Source organism: Bos indicus x Bos taurus, chromosome 21 (assembly GCF_003369695.1).
Source record: "Bos indicus x Bos taurus breed Angus x Brahman F1 hybrid chromosome 21, Bos_hybrid_MaternalHap_v2.0, whole genome shotgun sequence".
Classification (NCBI taxonomy): Eukaryota; Metazoa; Chordata; class Mammalia; order Artiodactyla; family Bovidae; genus Bos; species Bos indicus x Bos taurus.
In genome coordinates this window covers 23,919,885-23,938,260 of record NC_040096.1, presented here as the reverse complement: position 1 = coordinate 23,938,260, position 18,376 = coordinate 23,919,885, and the positions used below count along the sequence as shown (strand labels likewise).

The 18,376-nt window shown below is 47.6% G+C and overlaps 1 protein-coding gene across 1 annotated transcript in view; it reads left to right on the top strand.

The window, feature by feature from the left end:
• Positions 1-16,605: 16,605 nt before the first annotated feature.
• MEX3B (mex-3 RNA binding family member B) overlaps positions 16,606-18,376 on the top strand; it is a 4,362-nt gene continuing 2,591 nt past the window's right edge. Inside the window, exons 1-2 of the mRNA XM_027521500.1 lie at positions 16,606-17,244; positions 18,068-18,376. The exon at positions 18,068-18,376 is cut by the window's right edge and continues 2,591 nt beyond it. Of these exons, the coding sequence (XP_027377301.1) occupies positions 16,968-17,244; positions 18,068-18,376 (586 nt within the window). The 5' untranslated portion in view covers positions 16,606-16,967. The remainder of the gene's footprint in view (positions 17,245-18,067) is intronic.

Here is an 18,376-nt window from a genome sequence, read left to right as displayed (position 1 = left end):
TGCTTCCCTGATGCTAGGGACCGTGTGATGTGATTACATGTAGTGTTTTAAAAAATCCTTGTGCTGACTCCATGAGCATCTTACAATTAATATCCCCCTGCCCCCACCCTATTTTCCCAGTTTGCACTACAGGTAAAGAACCCACCTGCCAATGCAGGCTATATAAGAGACTCAGGTTCAATCCCTGGGTCAGGAAGATCCCCTGGAGAAGGAAATGGTAACGCACTCCAGTATTCACGCCTGGAGAATTCCATGGACAGAGGAGCTGGGTGGGCTACAGACCATGGGGTCACACAGAGTGGGACATGACTGAAGCGACTTAGCACACTTGCACCCCTATTTTTCAGAAGTGGAGACTGAGACACAAAGGTTAAGTAGTTTCTGAGGTAACAGAAAAAAGTGGGGTAGAGATTTCTCCAACGAACCTGTAGCCTCGCAGGGGCAGTAAGAGGATCCATGAAGAACAATAATACAGTAAGTCTCCTACATACGAATGAGCTATGTCCCAAGAGCACCTTCACAAGTCCAATTTGTTCATGAGTCCAACAAAGTCAGCCGTGGTACCTAACTAACACAATCGGCTAAATGGTACTATACTGTAATAGCTTTATAATACTCTTCACACAAATAATACATAAAAAATAAGCAAACACAAAACAAAGGAAATATTTTAATCTTACATACACTACCTTGAGAAGTTCAATTGTGCAGAACAATGGCAGGCACATAGGGGCTGGCATCGAGTCAGCAGGCAAGAAGAGTCACTGACTGGAGGAGGGAGAGGAGGTGAGAGATGAAGGGTTGCCAGCAGTAGGAGATGGAGGGCAAGCTGCTGTTTCACTCAGGCCTAACGCTGATGGCACAGGTTCTGGTTCCTTGCGGAACCAGATGCATGTTCGAATCTTTGAAAGTTCACAACTTAAAGGGTCATTTGTAAGGGACTTACTGTATCAGGCTGAAGGAAAGGGGTGCTGATGACAGACCCAAACTCTTGACTGGCAGATGAAAAGGAGAGGAATCGCGTTTGATTCTGCCGTTGGCCTGAGAAGCTTCATCAGGGAGGTGGCCTTTGAACAGCGCCTAAGAGAATGCTGAAAAATTACATGAGGAAAAGAATTTTTATAAGAGGAGAATTCAAGGCAGTGTTATGGAGAGCAATGTTGATGGAAAAACTCCATGGATGTTGAGATGATAACAGCTGGCATTGACTGAGCCCTACCTAAGCACTGAGTGCTGTGGGATGCACTTTAGATCCATCAACTCACTTAAAGCAACAGTCTCCAAAGTAAGTCCTAGGACCACCCTCATTTCACAAATGAGAAAGGGAGGCATGGCAGCATCACACAGGTTATACACATCTGGTTTGGCAGCGAAACTGCAAGCTTAAAAAGTGCTTCCTTATAATGGCTAAATGATCAATCATGATACTGATGAGGAGGAGAGGAGAGGGAGGAGGAGGAGAGGGGATGGAGAAGCAGGAGAAGTAATAGTAGTAGCAGTAGTAACTGTAGGAATAGCAGCAGTAGTAACAGTAGCAGTAATAGCAATAGTACTACAGTAGGAATAACAGGAGCAGTAGTGATAGTATTAGTAATAGCAATAATAGTAGCATTGATAGTAATAGTGGTGATTGGTGGTGGTGGGTTGGGGGTTAAGTCCTGAAGTGCTTAAGAAGCTGCCCTAGGAGTTTGGCTTCCATCCTCTCTGCCTTTAGCCTTGATCAAGCTGGTCATCACTCCCTGCTTGGGGACATATGAGGCGTCTTTTTTAAAAAGTCACAGGCTCGAAGGATAAAAGATTCTCTGGAGACAAGATCATCTCCCTTCCCAAGCCATTTTCTTATTCTTGTCTCAGCTCTGATTCTGGTATTTGATGCTTTTACAAATCCTGCAAAAAATAAATAAAAACTAAAAAAAACACTAAAACAAAACTATCCAAAACAACTTACTCCTGCTATGCAGTTAGTAGGTGACTTAGCAGAGAGTCCTGGCAGGCGGGCACCACAGGCAGGATAGAGAGGATGATGGGAGCCCAGGCATCCTGGGCGGGGAAGGGCTCATTCACAGTAGCCAGGTCAGCCCTCTGGAGACTGTCTGGCAGCAGAGGACATGATAGTGAGGATAGGAAACCAATCCCAGGGGGAGCCAGTTCCCATGGGTGCACCCCCACCCCAAGCCTGGGGCACCTGCACCAAAGCTGAAAAAGGTACAGGAAAATTGTGTGTGTGTGTGTGTGTGTGTGTGTGTGTGTGTGTGTGTGTGTATTGTGTCTTGTATGTATATACTAAATAAATGAAAAGCAGACTGTTCAGTATGGGGCAGAGGAGGAGGAGAGGGGAAGACCAGTGGCTTCTGCCTCTTAGGGGACATTTGCCTAAATGCCACTTAGGTATGGTAAAGATATAATCATTCCTTTCCCAAGATCGGAAACCAGAAACACTGTTAGTGCAAAGATCTAAGATCAACGGGCGATCAGAAAGCCAACCTGACAATGTTAAAGGCACAGGTGGCTTTTCCTTCTAGGATTCTCCTCCTCAACACAAAGCCCTTTAAAAATCATAAGTTTCCAGGTCTTCTTTGCCTAAACCTACACGGGGAATCTTCATGGTTTCATTACACTGGCCATGGATGTAGGGAGTTGGGAGGTTTGTGAAAATATGTAAGGCTCCTGGATTTAAGAGAAAAACAGGTTTACATTTCTTCCCACCTCAGTGGGAAACCTTAAATCAAAGGCAGCCAACAGATCAGCACACGCTTGTCTGTCAGCATACTTGTCCCCGTTTGTGATTATCCATTTATTTGTGTGTGATCAACACTAGTCTCCTCATTAGGCTGTAAACTCCCCGAGAACATTTATCTTGATTATCCTTGAATCTCAGGACCCAGGCAGTGCCTGGCGCACAGGGCACTCTCTACATATTTGAGTCAAGAAGGAAGAACAGGAAGGAAGGAAGGGAGGGGGAGGGAAAAAAAAAGAAGGAAAAGAAGTAGCTAGTGAGAAGCAAGTGGAAAGATTCTTTACAACTATCCCGTCCAGCAATGATAGGGTTGCTTGTGATCTTTAACCACAGAGAAAATGGAGATAATACTAGTTATTGTTGTTCAGTCAGTCATGAAGTCGTGTCCGACTCTTTGTGACCCCATGGACCGTAGCATGCCAGGCTTCCCTGTTCTTCACTGCCTCCTGGAGTTTGCTCAAACTCATGTCCGTTAATTCGGTGATGCCATCCAAGTGCCAGATGTTGATGCCATCTAGTACTTATCTCATAACTCAAATAGTTTTTTTTTAATTATTATTTTAGTTTTCCAGTTTTTAAAATTTTAAGTTTTTTCAATTTTATGTTGCAGTATAGCCAGTTAACAATGTTGTGATAGTTCCAGGTGGACAGCAAAGGGATTCAGTCACACATGTATGTGTATCCACTCTCCCCTAGACTCCCCTCTCATCCAGGCTGCCACATAACATTGAGCAGAGTTCCCTGTACCACATGGTACAGTAGGTGATAGGTTTAAAGTGAAGTGAAAGTTGCTCAGTCGTGTCTCACTCTTTGAAACCCCATGGGCTGTAACTCGCCAGGCTCTGCTACCCATTGGAATTCTCCAGGCAAGAATCCTGGAGCGGGTTGCCGTTCTCTCCTCCAGAGGATCTCCTCCTCCCCTTCCTCCACGGATCGAACCCACATCTCTTACATCTCCTGCATTTCAGGTTCTTTACCACTAGCCCCACCTGGGAAGCCCTAATATAAAATTCTAATTATAAATGAATTTTAGAGAACTAACTTAATTAGAACACCTTTTAACCCAGTTCCACCTCTAATCACCATTCACACATACAACATTTGTTTATATATATATACACACACATACACATATATATTTGATTTACTGTTTCATGTGTACAGCAAAGTGGTTCAGTTACATATATATTTATACTTTTTCAAATTCTTTCCATTATAAGTTATTATAAAATATTGACTATAGTTCCCTGTGCTCATAGTACCTCCTTCTTATTTACCTATTTTATGTATAGTAGTGTGTATCTGTTAATCCCAAGTTCCTAATTTATCCCTCCCCTGCCTTTCCCCTTTGGTCCCCATAAATTTATTTCCTGTTTTGTAAATATGTTGATTTGTATATATTTTTTTAAGATTCCACATTTAAATGATATCATATGATATTTGTCTTTCTCTTTCTGAGTTACTTCACTTACAGTATGACCATCTCTGGGTCCATCCATGTTGGTGTAAATGGCATTTCTTTCTTTTGTATGACTGAGTAGTATTCCATATGTACCACATCGTCTTTATCCATTCAGCTGTTGACGGGCATTTAGGTTGCTTCCATGTCTTATCTATGGTAAATAGTAAACATTTTCATTATGTACTTGTTACTATAGCTGAGAACAAACTCTAATATTATTCATCTAATATTTTGTCCAAATTGACTTCCTTTTAAGCATGCATATCAACTTTAGCTTCTTCCTTGCCTTGATATCAGTAAATTCTAAGGTTTGGTATACTAAGATCTTATAATTCAATTAAAATAAATATAGGATGATTAAAACAAAATAGAGTTATCTGTGTGTCCTTATCCCAAGGTCCTTGCTGGTACCTCACATTTGAGAAAGCCCTGCTGTACATTATTTTGTCCGGCATTACATAGTTTCTTTACATAAGCCTTTCCCTAAATGATTTCCACCATTAGGATCATGCTCAGAAAGCCCTTTTCCAACTTAAAAATCATAGAAACAGTGATTTCCTTTCAGTTCGTTCATGATTTCATTTTTCAAACTTAATTCCTCAACCCACCTCGAATTTATTCCATTGTATGCAATGAGGTTAAAAAGAAAATCAACGCAATGTAGTGCTTCTAGACAGCCAGCTATATCTCACCATCATTTTTGGACTATCTTTCCCCCCACTCGTTTTCATGTATACCCTTGTCATATAATAAATACTTTTACAGTTTATGTTTGTTTTTGAATGTTTATGTCTATTGTAACGATCTAGCTCTCATCTGATGCTGATGTATGCAGTTTTAATTTTTTACAGCTGCATAACTTAGTTACACACGAGAGTGCACGTGCTGCTCTTTTTATTTCACAGTTTTCCTTATCAGTTATGCGAGCATCACCCTGTGCCTTGGCAAGCATCACTCCTCACACTTCATTCACATCAGCCCAGGGAGACAGGTGCTGTAACCACTTCTATTTTACATATAAGGAAACTGAGCCCAGGAAGAGGAGACATGACTAGCAGGACTGGAAGCTCTCAAACCCAAGCAGTCCAGCCCCAGAGACCAAGACCTGGACCTTTACAAGGTAAAATTAAACCTGAGAATCAAACTCTCTTCAAGAAGGAATCTATTCTCCTCATATTTGTTATTACCAACTTGTTGGCATTTGCTTTCTTTGGTTGTTTAATGCTTTTGTATGGGCTTCCCTGGTAGCTTAACTGGTAAAGAATCTGCCTGAAATGCAGGAGACCCCAGTTTGATTCCTGGGTTGGGAAGACACCCTGGAGAAGGGCGAGGCTACCCACTACAGTATTCTTGGACTTCCCTGGTGGCTCAGATGGTAAAGAACCTGCCTGCAATGTGGGAGACATGCGTTTGATCCCGGGGTTGAGAAGATCCCTTGGAGGAGGGCGTGGCAACCCACTCCAGTATTCTTGCCTGGAGAATCCTCATGGACAGAAGAGCCTGGGAAGCTACAGTCCATGGGGTTGCAAAGAGTTGGATGCAACTAAGCACACAATGATTTTGTATGCTTTATTGTGTTTTGCTTTATACTTCTCATTTATAATGCTTCCAGCTAGAGACCACATTTCTTTTTTTATCCCTGAGATTTACTTTATGACCTCTGTTTTAATTCTTTGGTTAGGTTTACTACCGATTGTGCTTACTCCAAAGCATTCTTTCACTAGTATTTCTTTGGTTGTCAGGGTCAGTGAATCTTCTTGATATGGCTGCCTATACATTTTACTGATGGTAGGATTTTAATAAAATTGCAGAAGATTTGTCTTATTTTTTAAAACATATTTATTTGGCTGCTTCAGGTCTTAGTTATGGCATGCCCACAGCTTGTGGGATCTTAGTTCCTTGACTAGTATGTTAGCCAAACCTGCATCCCCTGCATTGCAAAGCAAATTCTTAACCATTGGACCATCGTCCCCAAGATTTATTATATTAACATGACAAAACTGATTTTTTATTAGCTAAAATTTCAATAGCCTCAACATAATTTTTATTGTTTGAACTCAAACGCATGGGGAAAAATGCTTTTATCATGAGGATAAACTAGATAATAGTTCAGAGTTCTTTGTGAGAATATCATCGCTGTATTTAATTTTTTAAGTTTTTTTTAATGTGGACCATTTTTAAAGTTTTATTGAATTTGTTAAACATTGCTTCTGTTTTTTGTCTTGGTATTTTGGCCCTGACATATGTGGGATCTTAGCCACCCAACCAGGGGTTGAACCTGCAACCCTTGCAATGGAAGGTGAAGTCTCTACCACCGGATCACCAGCTGCATTTTATTAATAGCATCCAGACTTTGGGGGTGATGTTTAATATACACAGAAAAGTTCTCTAGGTTATAGAAGTATTCCTTACTTTTTAAAAAAAGTTATGAGATCAGAGACAATGTGCTCATAGACAGTCTTGAAAAAGACTAAAAAGCCTTTACTACTTTTTTCCCATTCTGTATTCTATCACTTTAGACTATGCCTACATCCCACTGGCAAGAAGGACTATCTCACATTTGTTACCTGCCTACATAAGGACTAATATTTCTATTTTACAAATGAGAAAACTGATGCTCAGAGACTAGGTGACTACTTCAATGTTAATAGACCAAAAGGAAAAAAACCTCAAAATTTTTACCGCTGATTAAATTCACCTATCTGCCCAGCCAGCCCATGAACCCTCTGTAGATGTCTCCTGGTTCAGTGGTCCTCATGTCTGTGAGCATCCCTTGTGGGGTGGCCCACCCTGATCACCTGCTGCTTAAGCAAATTATTATCCTTTGCCAGTATGCCTTCCAGTAGCTTCTATCCTTGCTCTGCTCCACAGAGTTTCACAGAACTCACCTCCCATTGAGTAGTTCTTTAAATATCCTAAAACCATCCATTCCCTGCCTTGTCTCTTCCCACTTTTGATTTTTTAAACCTCTATTTACTGAGCACTTAACACTGTTGTTGTTGTTCAGTTGATAAGTCACGTCTGAATATTTTTAGCCCCATGGATGCAGCACACCAGGCTTTCCTGTCCTTCACTATCTCCTGCAGTTTGCTCAAACTCATGTCCATTGAGTCAGTGGTGCTATCCAACCTCTGACTCATCCTCTGTTGCCCCTTTCTTCACCTGCCCTTAATCTTTCCCAGCATTGGGGTTCTTTACCAATGAGTTGGTGCTTCACATCAGGTGACCAAAGGATTGGAGCTTCAGCTTCAGCATCAGTCCTTCCAATGAATATTCAGGATTGACTTCCTTTAGGATTGACTTATGACTGTGAGGCACTTTATCTTTTTTTTTCAATTATTATTTAGATTTTTTGATGTGGACCATTTTTAAAGTCTTTATTGAATTTGCTACAATACTGTTTCTGTTTTATGTTTGTTTGTTTTTTGGCCGTGAGGCACTTGGGATCTTAGATCCCTGACCAGGGATTGAACCTGTGCCTGCTGCATTGGAAGCACAGTCTTAACCACTGGACCACCAGTGAAGTCCCTATTTTATTACTTTAATCTGTTTGTCACTCTCAACTCTGAGGAATAAATATTGTTAGCCCCAAGCTCCTCTTGTCCAAAGAGTCATAATTGCCTCCATTATTTCTCTTACAACATGATTTTGAGACTTTTCACTATGCTGGTTGTCTTTTCCTGGAGTGGGTTGCCATGCCCTCCTCCAGAGGATCTTTTGGACCCAGGGATCAAACCCACATCTCTCTTGTCTCCTGCAATGGCAGGGGGGTTCTTTACCACAGTACCACCTGGGAAGCCCATTGAGACTTTTAGCACTATTTAATTTTTAAACTAAGCATGCATTACTTTAAAAAACAAATTGAATAAAGATAAAGGCCTACTCTGAAACATACAGAAAAGCAAAATGAAAATAAAATCGTGACCCACCATTTAAAGAATATGCACTGTCAAACTTTGATGTCTCTTTCTAGCCTATTCATTTGCTTTTTCTAAAGCTTATTGAGTGTTTAGTAGCACACATGCACACATACCTTATCTCCCTATTTCCGTTTGTTCAACATAAGATCATTTCCCATATTATTAAAATATTCTTAAATTATATGTGCGAGTTCCACATGTTATATGTTGCTGCTAAGTTGCTTCGGTCATGTCCGACTCTGTGCGACCCCATAGACGGCAGCCCACCAGGCTCCCCTGTCCCTGGGATTCTCCAGGCAAGAACACTGGAGTGGATTGCCATTTCCTTCTCCAATGCATGAAAGTGAAAAGTGAAAGTGAAGTCTCTCTGTTGTGTCCAACTCTTCGCAACGCCATGGATTGCAGCCCACCAGGCTCCTCCACCCACGGGATTTTCCAGGCAAGAGTACTGGAGTGGGGTGCCATTGCCTTCTCCAGTGTTATATGTTACATACATGTTAACGGTATAAAAGCCACAGAACATCAGAAAAACAAAATGCTGTCACATCCCCTCACACACGTGATTGTTACAGAAGCAAGGCTGGAAAAATTTCCAAATTCCAGCTGAGGAACTGTGTCTCAGAAATGAGAAGGAACTTAGGGGTGATTAAGATCACAGGCTCAGGTACCACTTACTAGCTTCCAGACCTTAGGTGCAATAGTGTATCTAAGATTAGAAGGTTACATCATTTTAGGGCTACTCCTTAAGAAAAGGAATTTATAAAACAACTTTACTCTTGAAAATTTTGCTAAGATCTGTGATCCTGTAAATAAATTGCTAAGACCCCTCCCAGACTGTGGGCAAGAATCCCTTAGAAAAAATAGAGTAGCCCTCATAGTCAACAAAAGAGTCCGAAATACAGTACTTGGTTGCAATTTCAAAAACGACAGAATGATCTCTGTTCATTTCCAAGGCAAACCACTCAATATCACGGTAATCCAAGTCTATGCCCCAACCAGTAACACTGAAGAAGCTGAAGTTGAATGGTTCTATGAAGACATACAAGACCTTCTAGATCTAATACCCAAAAAAGATGTCCTTTTCATCATAGGGGACTGGAATGCAGAAGTAGGAAGTCAAGAAACACCTGGAGTAACAGGCAAATTTGGCCTTGGAATACAGAATGAAGCAGGGCAAAGACTAATAGAGTTTTGCCAAGAGAATGCACTGGTCATAGCAAACACCCTCTTCCAACAACACAAGAGAAGACTCTAATCATGGACATCACCAGATGGCCAACACCGAAATCAGATTGATTATGTTCTTTGCAATCAAAGATGAAGAAGCTCTATACGGTTAGCAAAAACAAGACCGGGAGCTGACTGTGGCTCCTTATTGCCAAATTCAGACTTAAATTGAAGAAGTAGGGAAAACCGCTAGACCATTCAGATATGACCTAAATCAAATCCATTACGATTACAGAGTGGAAGTGAGAAATAGATTTAAGGTACTAGATCTGATAGACAGAGTGCCTGATGAACTATGGATGGAGGTTTGTGACATTGTATAGAAGGCAGGGATCAAGACCATCCCCAAGCAAAAGAAATGCAAAAAAGCAAAATGGCTGTCTGAGGAGGTCTTACAAATAGCTGTGAAAAGAAGAGAAGTGAAAAGCAAAGGAGAAAAGGAAAGATATACCCATTTGAATGCAGAGCTCCAAAGAATAGCAAGGAGAGATAAGAAAGCCTTCCTCAGTGATCAGTGCAAAGAAATAAAGGAAAACAATAGAATGGGAAGACTAGAGATCTCTTCAGGAAAATTAGAGATACCAAGGGAAACTTTCATGCAAAGATGGGCTTAATATAGGACAGAAATGGTATGGACCTAACAGAAGCAGAAGATATTAAGAAGAGATGGCAAGAATACACAGAAAGAAGGAAAGTTAAGTCACTCAGTAGTGTCCAACTCTTTGCGACCCCATGGACTGTAGCCCACCAGGCTCCTCCATCCATGGAATTTTCTAGGCAAGCGCACTGGAGTGGGTTGCCATTTCCTTCTCCAGGGGATCTTCCCAACCTAGGGATCGAACCCAGGTCTCCCTCATTGTGGGCAGACGCTTTACCGTCTGAGCCACTAGGGGATCCCTGATGAATACACAGAAGAACTATACAAAAAAGATCTTCATGACCTTCATGACCAAAAAAGATCATGATGGTGTGATCTCTCACCTAGAGCCAGACATCATGGAATGGGAAGTTAAGCAGGCCTTAGGAAGCATCACTACAAACAAAGCTTGTGGAGGTGATGGAATTCCAGTTGAGCTATTTCAAATCCTAAAAGATGATGCTGTGAAAGTGCTTCACTCAATATGCCAGCAAATTTGGAAAACTCAGCAGTGGCCTTGGGACTGGAAAAGGTCAGTTTTCATTCCAATCCCAAAGAAAGTCAATGCTTAAGAATGCACAAACTACTACACAATTGTACTCATCTCACATGCTAGCAAAGTAATACTCAAAATTCTCCAAGCCAGGCTTCAGCAATACATGAACTATGAACTTCCTGATGTTCAAGCTGGTTTTAGAGAAGGCAGAGGAACCAGAGATCAAATTGCCAACATCCACTGGATCATCAAAAAAGTAAGAGAGTTCTAGAAAAACATCTATTTATGCTTTATGGACTATGCCAAAGCCTTTGACTGTGTGGATCACGACAAACTGTGGAAAATTCTTCAAGAGATGGGAATACCAGATCACCTGACCTGCCTCTTGAGAAACCTGTATGCGGGTCAGGAAGCAACAGGTAGAACTGGACATGGAACAACAGATTGGTTCCAAATAGGAAAAGGAGTACGTCAAGGCTGTATATTGTCACCCTGCTTATTTAACTTATATGCAGAGTACATCATGAGAAACGCTGGGCTGGAAGAAGCACAAGCTGGAATCAAGATTGCCAGGAGAAATAGCAATAACCTCAGATATGCAGATGACACCACCCTTACGGCACAAAGTGAAGAACTAAAGAGCCTCTTGATGAAAGTGAAAGAGGAGAGTCAAAAAGTTGGCTTAAAGCTCAACATTCAGAAAACTAAGATCATGGCATCTGGTCCCATCACTTCATGGCAAATAGATGGGGAAACAATGGAAACAGTGGCTGACTTTATTTTGGGGGGCTCCAAAATCACTGCAGATGGTGACTGCAGCCATGAAATTAAAAGACGCTTACTCCTTGGAAGGAAAGTTATGACCAGCCTAGACAACATATTAAAAAGCAGAAACATTACTTTGCCAACAAAGGTCCGTCTCATCAAGGCTATGGTTTTTCCAGTAGTCATGTATGGATGTGAGAGTTGGACTATAAAGAAACTGAGCATCAAAGAATTGATGCTTTTGAATCGTGGTGTTGGTGAAGACTCTTGAGAGTCCCTTGGGCTGCAGGGAAATCCAACCAGTCCATCCTAAAGGAGATCAGTCCCGAGTGTTCATTGGAAGGACTGATGCTGAAGCTGAAACTCCAATACTTTGGCCACCTGATGCGAAGAGCTGACTTATTTGAAAAGACCCTGATGCTGGGAAAGATTGAAGGCAGGAGGAGAAGGGGATGACAGAGGGTGAGATGGTTGGATGGCATCACCGACTCAATGGAGAGGAGTTTGAGTAGGCTCTGGGAGTTGGCGATGGACCGGGAGGCCTGGTGTGCTGTGGTCCATGGGGTCGTGAAAAAGCCAGACACGACTGAGCAACTGAACTGAACTGACCTCCCAGATTGAGGAACAGCCTGTGTAAGGGAAGGCTCCAGAGGCTTAAGCTGCACCTGTGAGTGTGTGTGTGCGTGTGTGTGTTTAGTCACTCAGTTGTGTCCAACTGTTTGTGAACACACGGACTGCAGCCCGCCAGGCTCCTCTGTCTATGGGATTTCCCAGGCAAGAATACTGGTGGTGGTGGTGGTTTAGTTGCTAAGTCGTGTTCAATTCTTGCAACCCCATGGACTGTAGCCTGCCAGAAATACTGGAGTGGGTTGCCATTTCCTTCTCCAAGGGCTCTTCCCAACCCAGAGAGCAACCCCACATCTCCTGCATTGGCAAGTGGATTCTTTACCACTAAGCCACCTGGGAAGCCCATTAAAATATTGCATTATAAAGCATTTGGTAAAAGTGCCAGGCACATAATAAGTGCTTAATGATTATTACCTGTGAATATTATTATAAAGAATCATGTAGTTGTTGCTGAAGTCGTCTGAGCCATTTCCCAGACACTGGTATTCATCCATATAATTAAGAAAATTATGCCTTAGGCCTTTTCAACCTGGTTCACTCATTCACTTAATAAACACTTATTGAGGTCCTATCATATGCTATGCTTCCCACTAGTTTCAATTAATTCATCTACCTCATCCTTTGAAAGCGCAACTCAAATGTCCACTGAGAAGTCTTCCTGGAACCTTAGGCAGACTGAATTTAACCTTATGACAACTGAATTTCACTACCCTTTGGACACTTACCTCTGCTGTGAACTGGATTTGGACCGGTGTCCAAGGGAGGGGTTCACAGGTGGCGCTGGTGGTAAAGAAACCGCCTGCCAATGCAAGTAGACCTAAGACACGGGTTTGATCCCTGGGTTGGGAAGATCCCCTGGAGAAGGAAATGGCCATCCATTCCAGTATTCTTGCCTGGAGAACCCATGGACAGAAAAGCCTGGCAGGCTGCAGTCCATAGGGTCGCATAAGAGTCGGACACAACTGAAGTGACTTAGCACACATGTACCCACGCATGCAGGGGGTCCAAGGGAAAGGATTCCTCTGTCTTGTTCATTTTTGTCGCTTCAGCACTTTACTCTGCACCTATAATAAAGTATGTAGCTGCTCGATAATGTTGAATGAATTGATTGAAAGTGCACTTGTGTTCCCATGAGGATTTTAGTTTCTTTTGCCAGCTAATTAGTTTGCCAAGGGGAAGCAAGATGTGTGCAAAACAGTTTGGAGCTTCTGGAGAACAGGGCGGTCTCTTGCTAATCTTGTTTTTGTGTGACTTTACCTTTTCTTATGACAACTGAATTTCCCTATTATCTTACCAGATCACATTCAAGTTTCTCTCTTGTGCTAACAACAAAAAATAATATGGCCACATCGGGGATGTCCTTAGGGAACATGTCCTGTGTCAGGAAAAGTAGTTAAGCTCTGGGGTCCTGAAGGAGCCTGGGAAAGTCTAACCAGAAACTTTGGGGTTGGGTGTTATTATCTATTTAAAAACAGAACTAGACTTGCAAGCTCTAAGATGTCTTGGCTTATAAAAGCCATTAATTGAGAATTAATATTTCCAGAGTATTACTTTTATAATAGCATTCAAGTGTCAGAAGATACCCTAACTGGTCAGTATTATTAATAAATAAAAGTAGGAAAAAAAAAAAAGTAGGTAAGAAGTGACTGTGGGGAAAACACCCATTTTCCAATACTTCTGCTTAGGACTTTGCAACATGCAATGAATCATTTTTCACTGTCATTATCTACCCGCTAAACCAACCCCCTCCTTCTCGGGAAGTAAATGGAAAGCTGGATACTAGTTTCTTTTTGTAGGCAAGAAACACTGGGGCAGAACTGGACTGGGAACCAGATCTGTCGGCCATCCCAGCTCTGGCCACCAGGATCATACCCCTCCTACTCTCCGGAGGCCCTTAGATTTCATGGGTATCTTCCAAAAATGTGCTATCTTTGCACACATTTTGACTGAAGAATTCTGGTCGATGGAGGGTAACCTGAGCTGCGTGGCAGGTCATGGACACCTCGGGATTGGCACTTTACATGAACTCCTGTGGTCAGAGTTTTAGCTTATCCTTCATGGGGGCTGAGATTTCATGGAGCATTTGCACTACAGGTAGGTGGAGTTCCTGGCTTTCTGATTTAGTAAGGAAGGAAGATATTACACGTGTCACTTCCCCATCCACAGAGTGTATTCACCTTCCTGGGGAGGACTCGGGGACTTGGAAGCATTCAGATCTCCAGACCAGTTTCTGAACTGACCATCTGAAAGCTTCACACTGCTTTCAGTGTGAAGGGGAGGATGTATGACAAGACTGTTGCCTAGGAAACAGGTTGGGGGGAGTCTTCATTTACCTGGGCACAGGCCTCATCAGCCATGGAAGTCCAGCAAAAATTTGACCTTCATCAAGTCTGTTATTTGACAAAAGAAACCTCAGTTGGCCTGATCAGGAGTGTATGAAACTCCTAGAAACTGAGTTGAGAGGCCAAACGGAGATTCTGTTGGCAAGATGCAAATGCTGAGGCCTTTGACAGGAGGGCTTCTCCTGTCTGTTTTGGTGTTTACAGACCTTTAGTGAGGGGCTCCAGGCTGAGCCTTCTCTGTGCCACGCCCCTACCCCTAGCCAGGACCCTTTGTTCTCAGCCCTCAGGAATCCTCAAGGACACTCCTTCCTGGTTCTCAAATTGGTACGGCTTGAGTACAAAAACTAGGTTAAAAAATAGAAGAATTCTCTACTGGGGGTCTAGGTGGTGGCTCTCTGGGAAGGCTCAGCACTCCCATCCCGATCCCCACCCCCTCACCAAGCTTCCCCTTTGAAGAAACACACACACCAGGAAGCTGATGTAAACATCCTGCGGAAATAACCACTGCAAGTGGCTTCCAAGTCTCATTTCCCTAAGGAAATAATCAGCACCTCTTCGCCAAGACAGCTCCAGGTGAGCGAGGTAGGAAAAACACCTTCGCGTTCTCAGAAGTCTAGGCGTGTGCCTGACTGCCTACTAGTCGCGCTCCCGCCTGTTGTCACATCTAATTTCCAGAACCCACAAGGTGGGGAGGACTGTCTGATTTCCCCTATTTTATGGATTAAAAAGATTCGAGGCCCAGCCAGGGCGCTCCCTCACTCGTCCCTGGGTCACGCAGGGGGCACTTTGGGGAGCCTCTGCCTTCGAGCCCCGAGATCGCCCCGCGGCACCGCGAGGACTCCAGAGTAAACCCGTCTGTGGGTTCGGCCACATGGCCTCATTGTCTTCATCAGGAGCCCCGCTGCGCGGACGCTGGCCATCCTCGCGATTCGCGGCCCCCACCGCTCTGCGGAACGGCCGGGGTCAGGCGCAAGGGGCCGGACGAGCCAGGCGGAGCCCAGAACAAAAGAGGGGAGCGCGCGCGCCAAGATCCGGGGGCACCCGCTCCGGCCGGCGGCGGAGGGGAGACTTGGGCGGAGAGGGACCGAGCAGCGGGGCAGCCGGGCATCGCGCCCCGTTCCGGCCCGCCCCTCAAAGCCTCCTTTCTTCTCCCTTGCGCTCGGAGGCGGCCCCTGGGAGATCCGGGAGGGGGCGCAGCTCGCCGTCCCCGCCGGCCGGTCCCATCGCACCCTCCCTCCGCCGCCACCCCCACCAAGAGAAGCGCACAAAGAGCCGCCGGGCCGCAAGCACACACCTCCCGTTGGGGCGGGGCCGCGGGAGGGGCGGGGGAGCTCCGCCGCGCTCGCCTTAAAGGGCCCGCCCGCTCGTCGCGCGCACTGCGCATGCCCGACCGTGGGGCTGGGAGGGATCAGAGAGCGGTGGGCGCGCACGCCCGCGCCCGCGCCCGCTGGAGGTATGACTGGCGTCCCCGCTGTGGCGGCGCGGCTCTCGTGCGCGTGTCAGCGCCCGCGGGGTCTCTGCCCGCGCGCCGGGCACGGGCAGGACCTCTGCGCGGTGCATTCCAGAAGTCGCCGGAGGCCGGGAGGGCCAGGTCGGCACTGCAGCCTGTTTCTTGCTTTCTGATCCGCAGTTTCGGGGCCAGTTGGGCGAATTGCCGCCCAAGGGGACAGAATTGCGGGCGCGCGCGCGCACGAGTGGGATGCGAGCGGGCGTATGCCTTTGTGTCTCCTGCGCTCGCGTGCAGGTGGGCAGCCCCGGCCGGGGGCCACTTGACCAGTGCACACAAGGATCTCGAGACCTGTCTTTCGTGTCCGAGGGATCGGTCTGTCTTTTGGGGGGCAGACAATAGACCTTTCTCCCGGAGGCATCGTTGGCTCTAGGGGTGCTTTATTTGGGGACGCTAACGGGACTTTCTAAGGACCGCTCTCTTGGAGCTGGGGCCCTGGCATCAGAGTTGGGCGCGTTTCCTTTTCTCAGTCTGGCGAGGGAGGAGACCTGGGGATAGTGACTGTCCTCGGCTGAGAGGTGCAGGCAAGTGTCCCGGGCCGGTCGGTCCCGCATTAGACAACAAAGAGAGGCGTTAGCGGCGGCGGGGGAGGGGAGCGGGCGGGAGGAGGACGGGGCGGGCTGCGGCTAGCGCGGGGGTGGGGGGCGCTAGCTCTCAGCTCGCTCAGCCTGCGGCCTCCGCCCGCCCCCGGCCGGCGCGCGCCAATCGCCTCCCCCAGCGATAGTGTCAGTAGCATTGTAGTGTCAGCTCCCGCCGGTGACGTTGCGCCTCCCTCGTCCCCCTCCGGAGCCGTCTGGCTGCAGAGGCTCAGTCAAGAGGCGGGGAGGAGAGGAGGAAAAAGCGCTGAGTGAGGGCGGGCGGGCGGGCGGGAGGGAGGGAGTGGAGGAGCCGGGGAGGGGCTCCTTAAAGAAACGCTGCTGTCGCTCGCCTGCTCGCTTCTCGCTCGGCATTGTGGCCAGCCAGCCGGGCACTCGGGGGGCACGCGCGGCTGCCGCTCGAGCTCTGCCCCCACCCCACCCGCCAGCAGATCTGGGGTGGGGACCCAGGCGGCGGCTCCCGCAGCCACTGCCCGGCGCGGACCGCCAGGAACGATCCACTCCTCCCGGAGCCGAGGAAAGAGCCACGGAGCTGTCTGCAGCCGGCCGGCCTCCCCGCCCCTGACCACTCGCTTCCCGGCTGCCTTTGTGGCCGAAGCTTCTCGCCGCCGAGCCCAGGGCCGGCGGGGGCGCGGTGCGCACGGCCGAGAGATGCCCAGCTCGCTGTTTGCAGACCTGGAGCGCAACGGCAGCGGCGGCGGAGGGGGCGGCGGCGGCGGCGGCGGCGGCGGAGGAGGAGGCGGCGGAGAGACCCTGGATGACCAAAGAGCCCTGCAGCTCGCACTCGACCAGCTCTCCCTGCTAGGGCTGGACAGTGACGAGGGCGCGTCTCTGTACGACAGCGAGCCGCGAAAGAAGAGCGTGAACATGACCGAGTGCGTGCCGGTGCCCAGTTCCGAGCATGTCGCCGAGATCGTGGGGCGGCAAGGTGGGTCCGGCCGGGGATGGGCGGATGCAGGAGAGAGGGTCTCGGGCCACCGCCCCTCGGGGAGGGCGGGAGAGGGAGGTGGGAGACCCGCGGTGCCGGGGAGCCTTGAGGAGGAAGGCAGAGCCGCGCGATGGGCCGGCGCCCCAGACAAAGAAAGTGCAGGCAGGCTGTCTCCCAGAGCTGCGCCGCGGCCACGGCGGGAGACACTCTCTCATGAGAAAATCACCGCCTTCTCCCCTGGCGCCCCCCACCCAACCCACTCCGGGGAAACAAAATTTAAATAGATGCTTGGGGGAGGGGCCTCCGAGCGGTCCTTGGGGAGGGGGGAGGAGGAGGAGTGAGCATCGGATGGGAGGAGGGTTCTGGATTTCTGCAAAGCGGAATGGAGCCCCGAGGAGGAACAATGGGTCCCGGGACTGCTCCCCACCCCCCCCCCGACTTCCCACCAAGGCCCCCGCGCCGGAGGATCCCGGCTTTTGGTCGTCTTCCCCGAACCCCTCTGCCTTGTCTTCGGGGCGGACGGCGCGTCCCGCTGGGTCCCAGCGGCATCTCCCCAGCTGACTTTTTTCTGGGATTCTCGGATTTGACTGCAGTCACTGGGGGAGGGCTAGGCAGCCAGTGGGCTGGTCCTCTAGCGCCTCGCGGGTGGAACCGGCTTCCCAGCCCGGTGGCGCGGCCCGGGGGTCTCTGAGGGAGCCGCCCCCTTTCCGCCCATCGCGCGTTCTGTCTTCCAGCTACCCGGTGCGGGCAGTCCCTGGTCTCCGCGGTTAATGGGCGTGTCTGTCTGTCTCTCCCACTCCCTCCCCTGCACCCGGACTCCCAGGTTGTAAAATCAAAGCTCTGCGGGCAAAGACCAACACTTATATCAAGACCCCGGTTCGCGGGGAGGAGCCTGTCTTTGTTGTGACGGGCAGGAAGGAGGATGTGGCCATGGCCCGGAGGGAGATCATCTCTGCCGCCGAGCACTTCTCCATGATCCGCGCCTCGCGCAATAAGAACACGGCGCTAAACGGCGCAGTGCCTGGGCCGCCTAACCTGCCAGGGCAGACCACCATCCAGGTGCGCGTGCCCTATCGCGTGGTGGGGCTCGTGGTGGGGCCCAAAGGCGCCACGATCAAGCGCATCCAGCAGC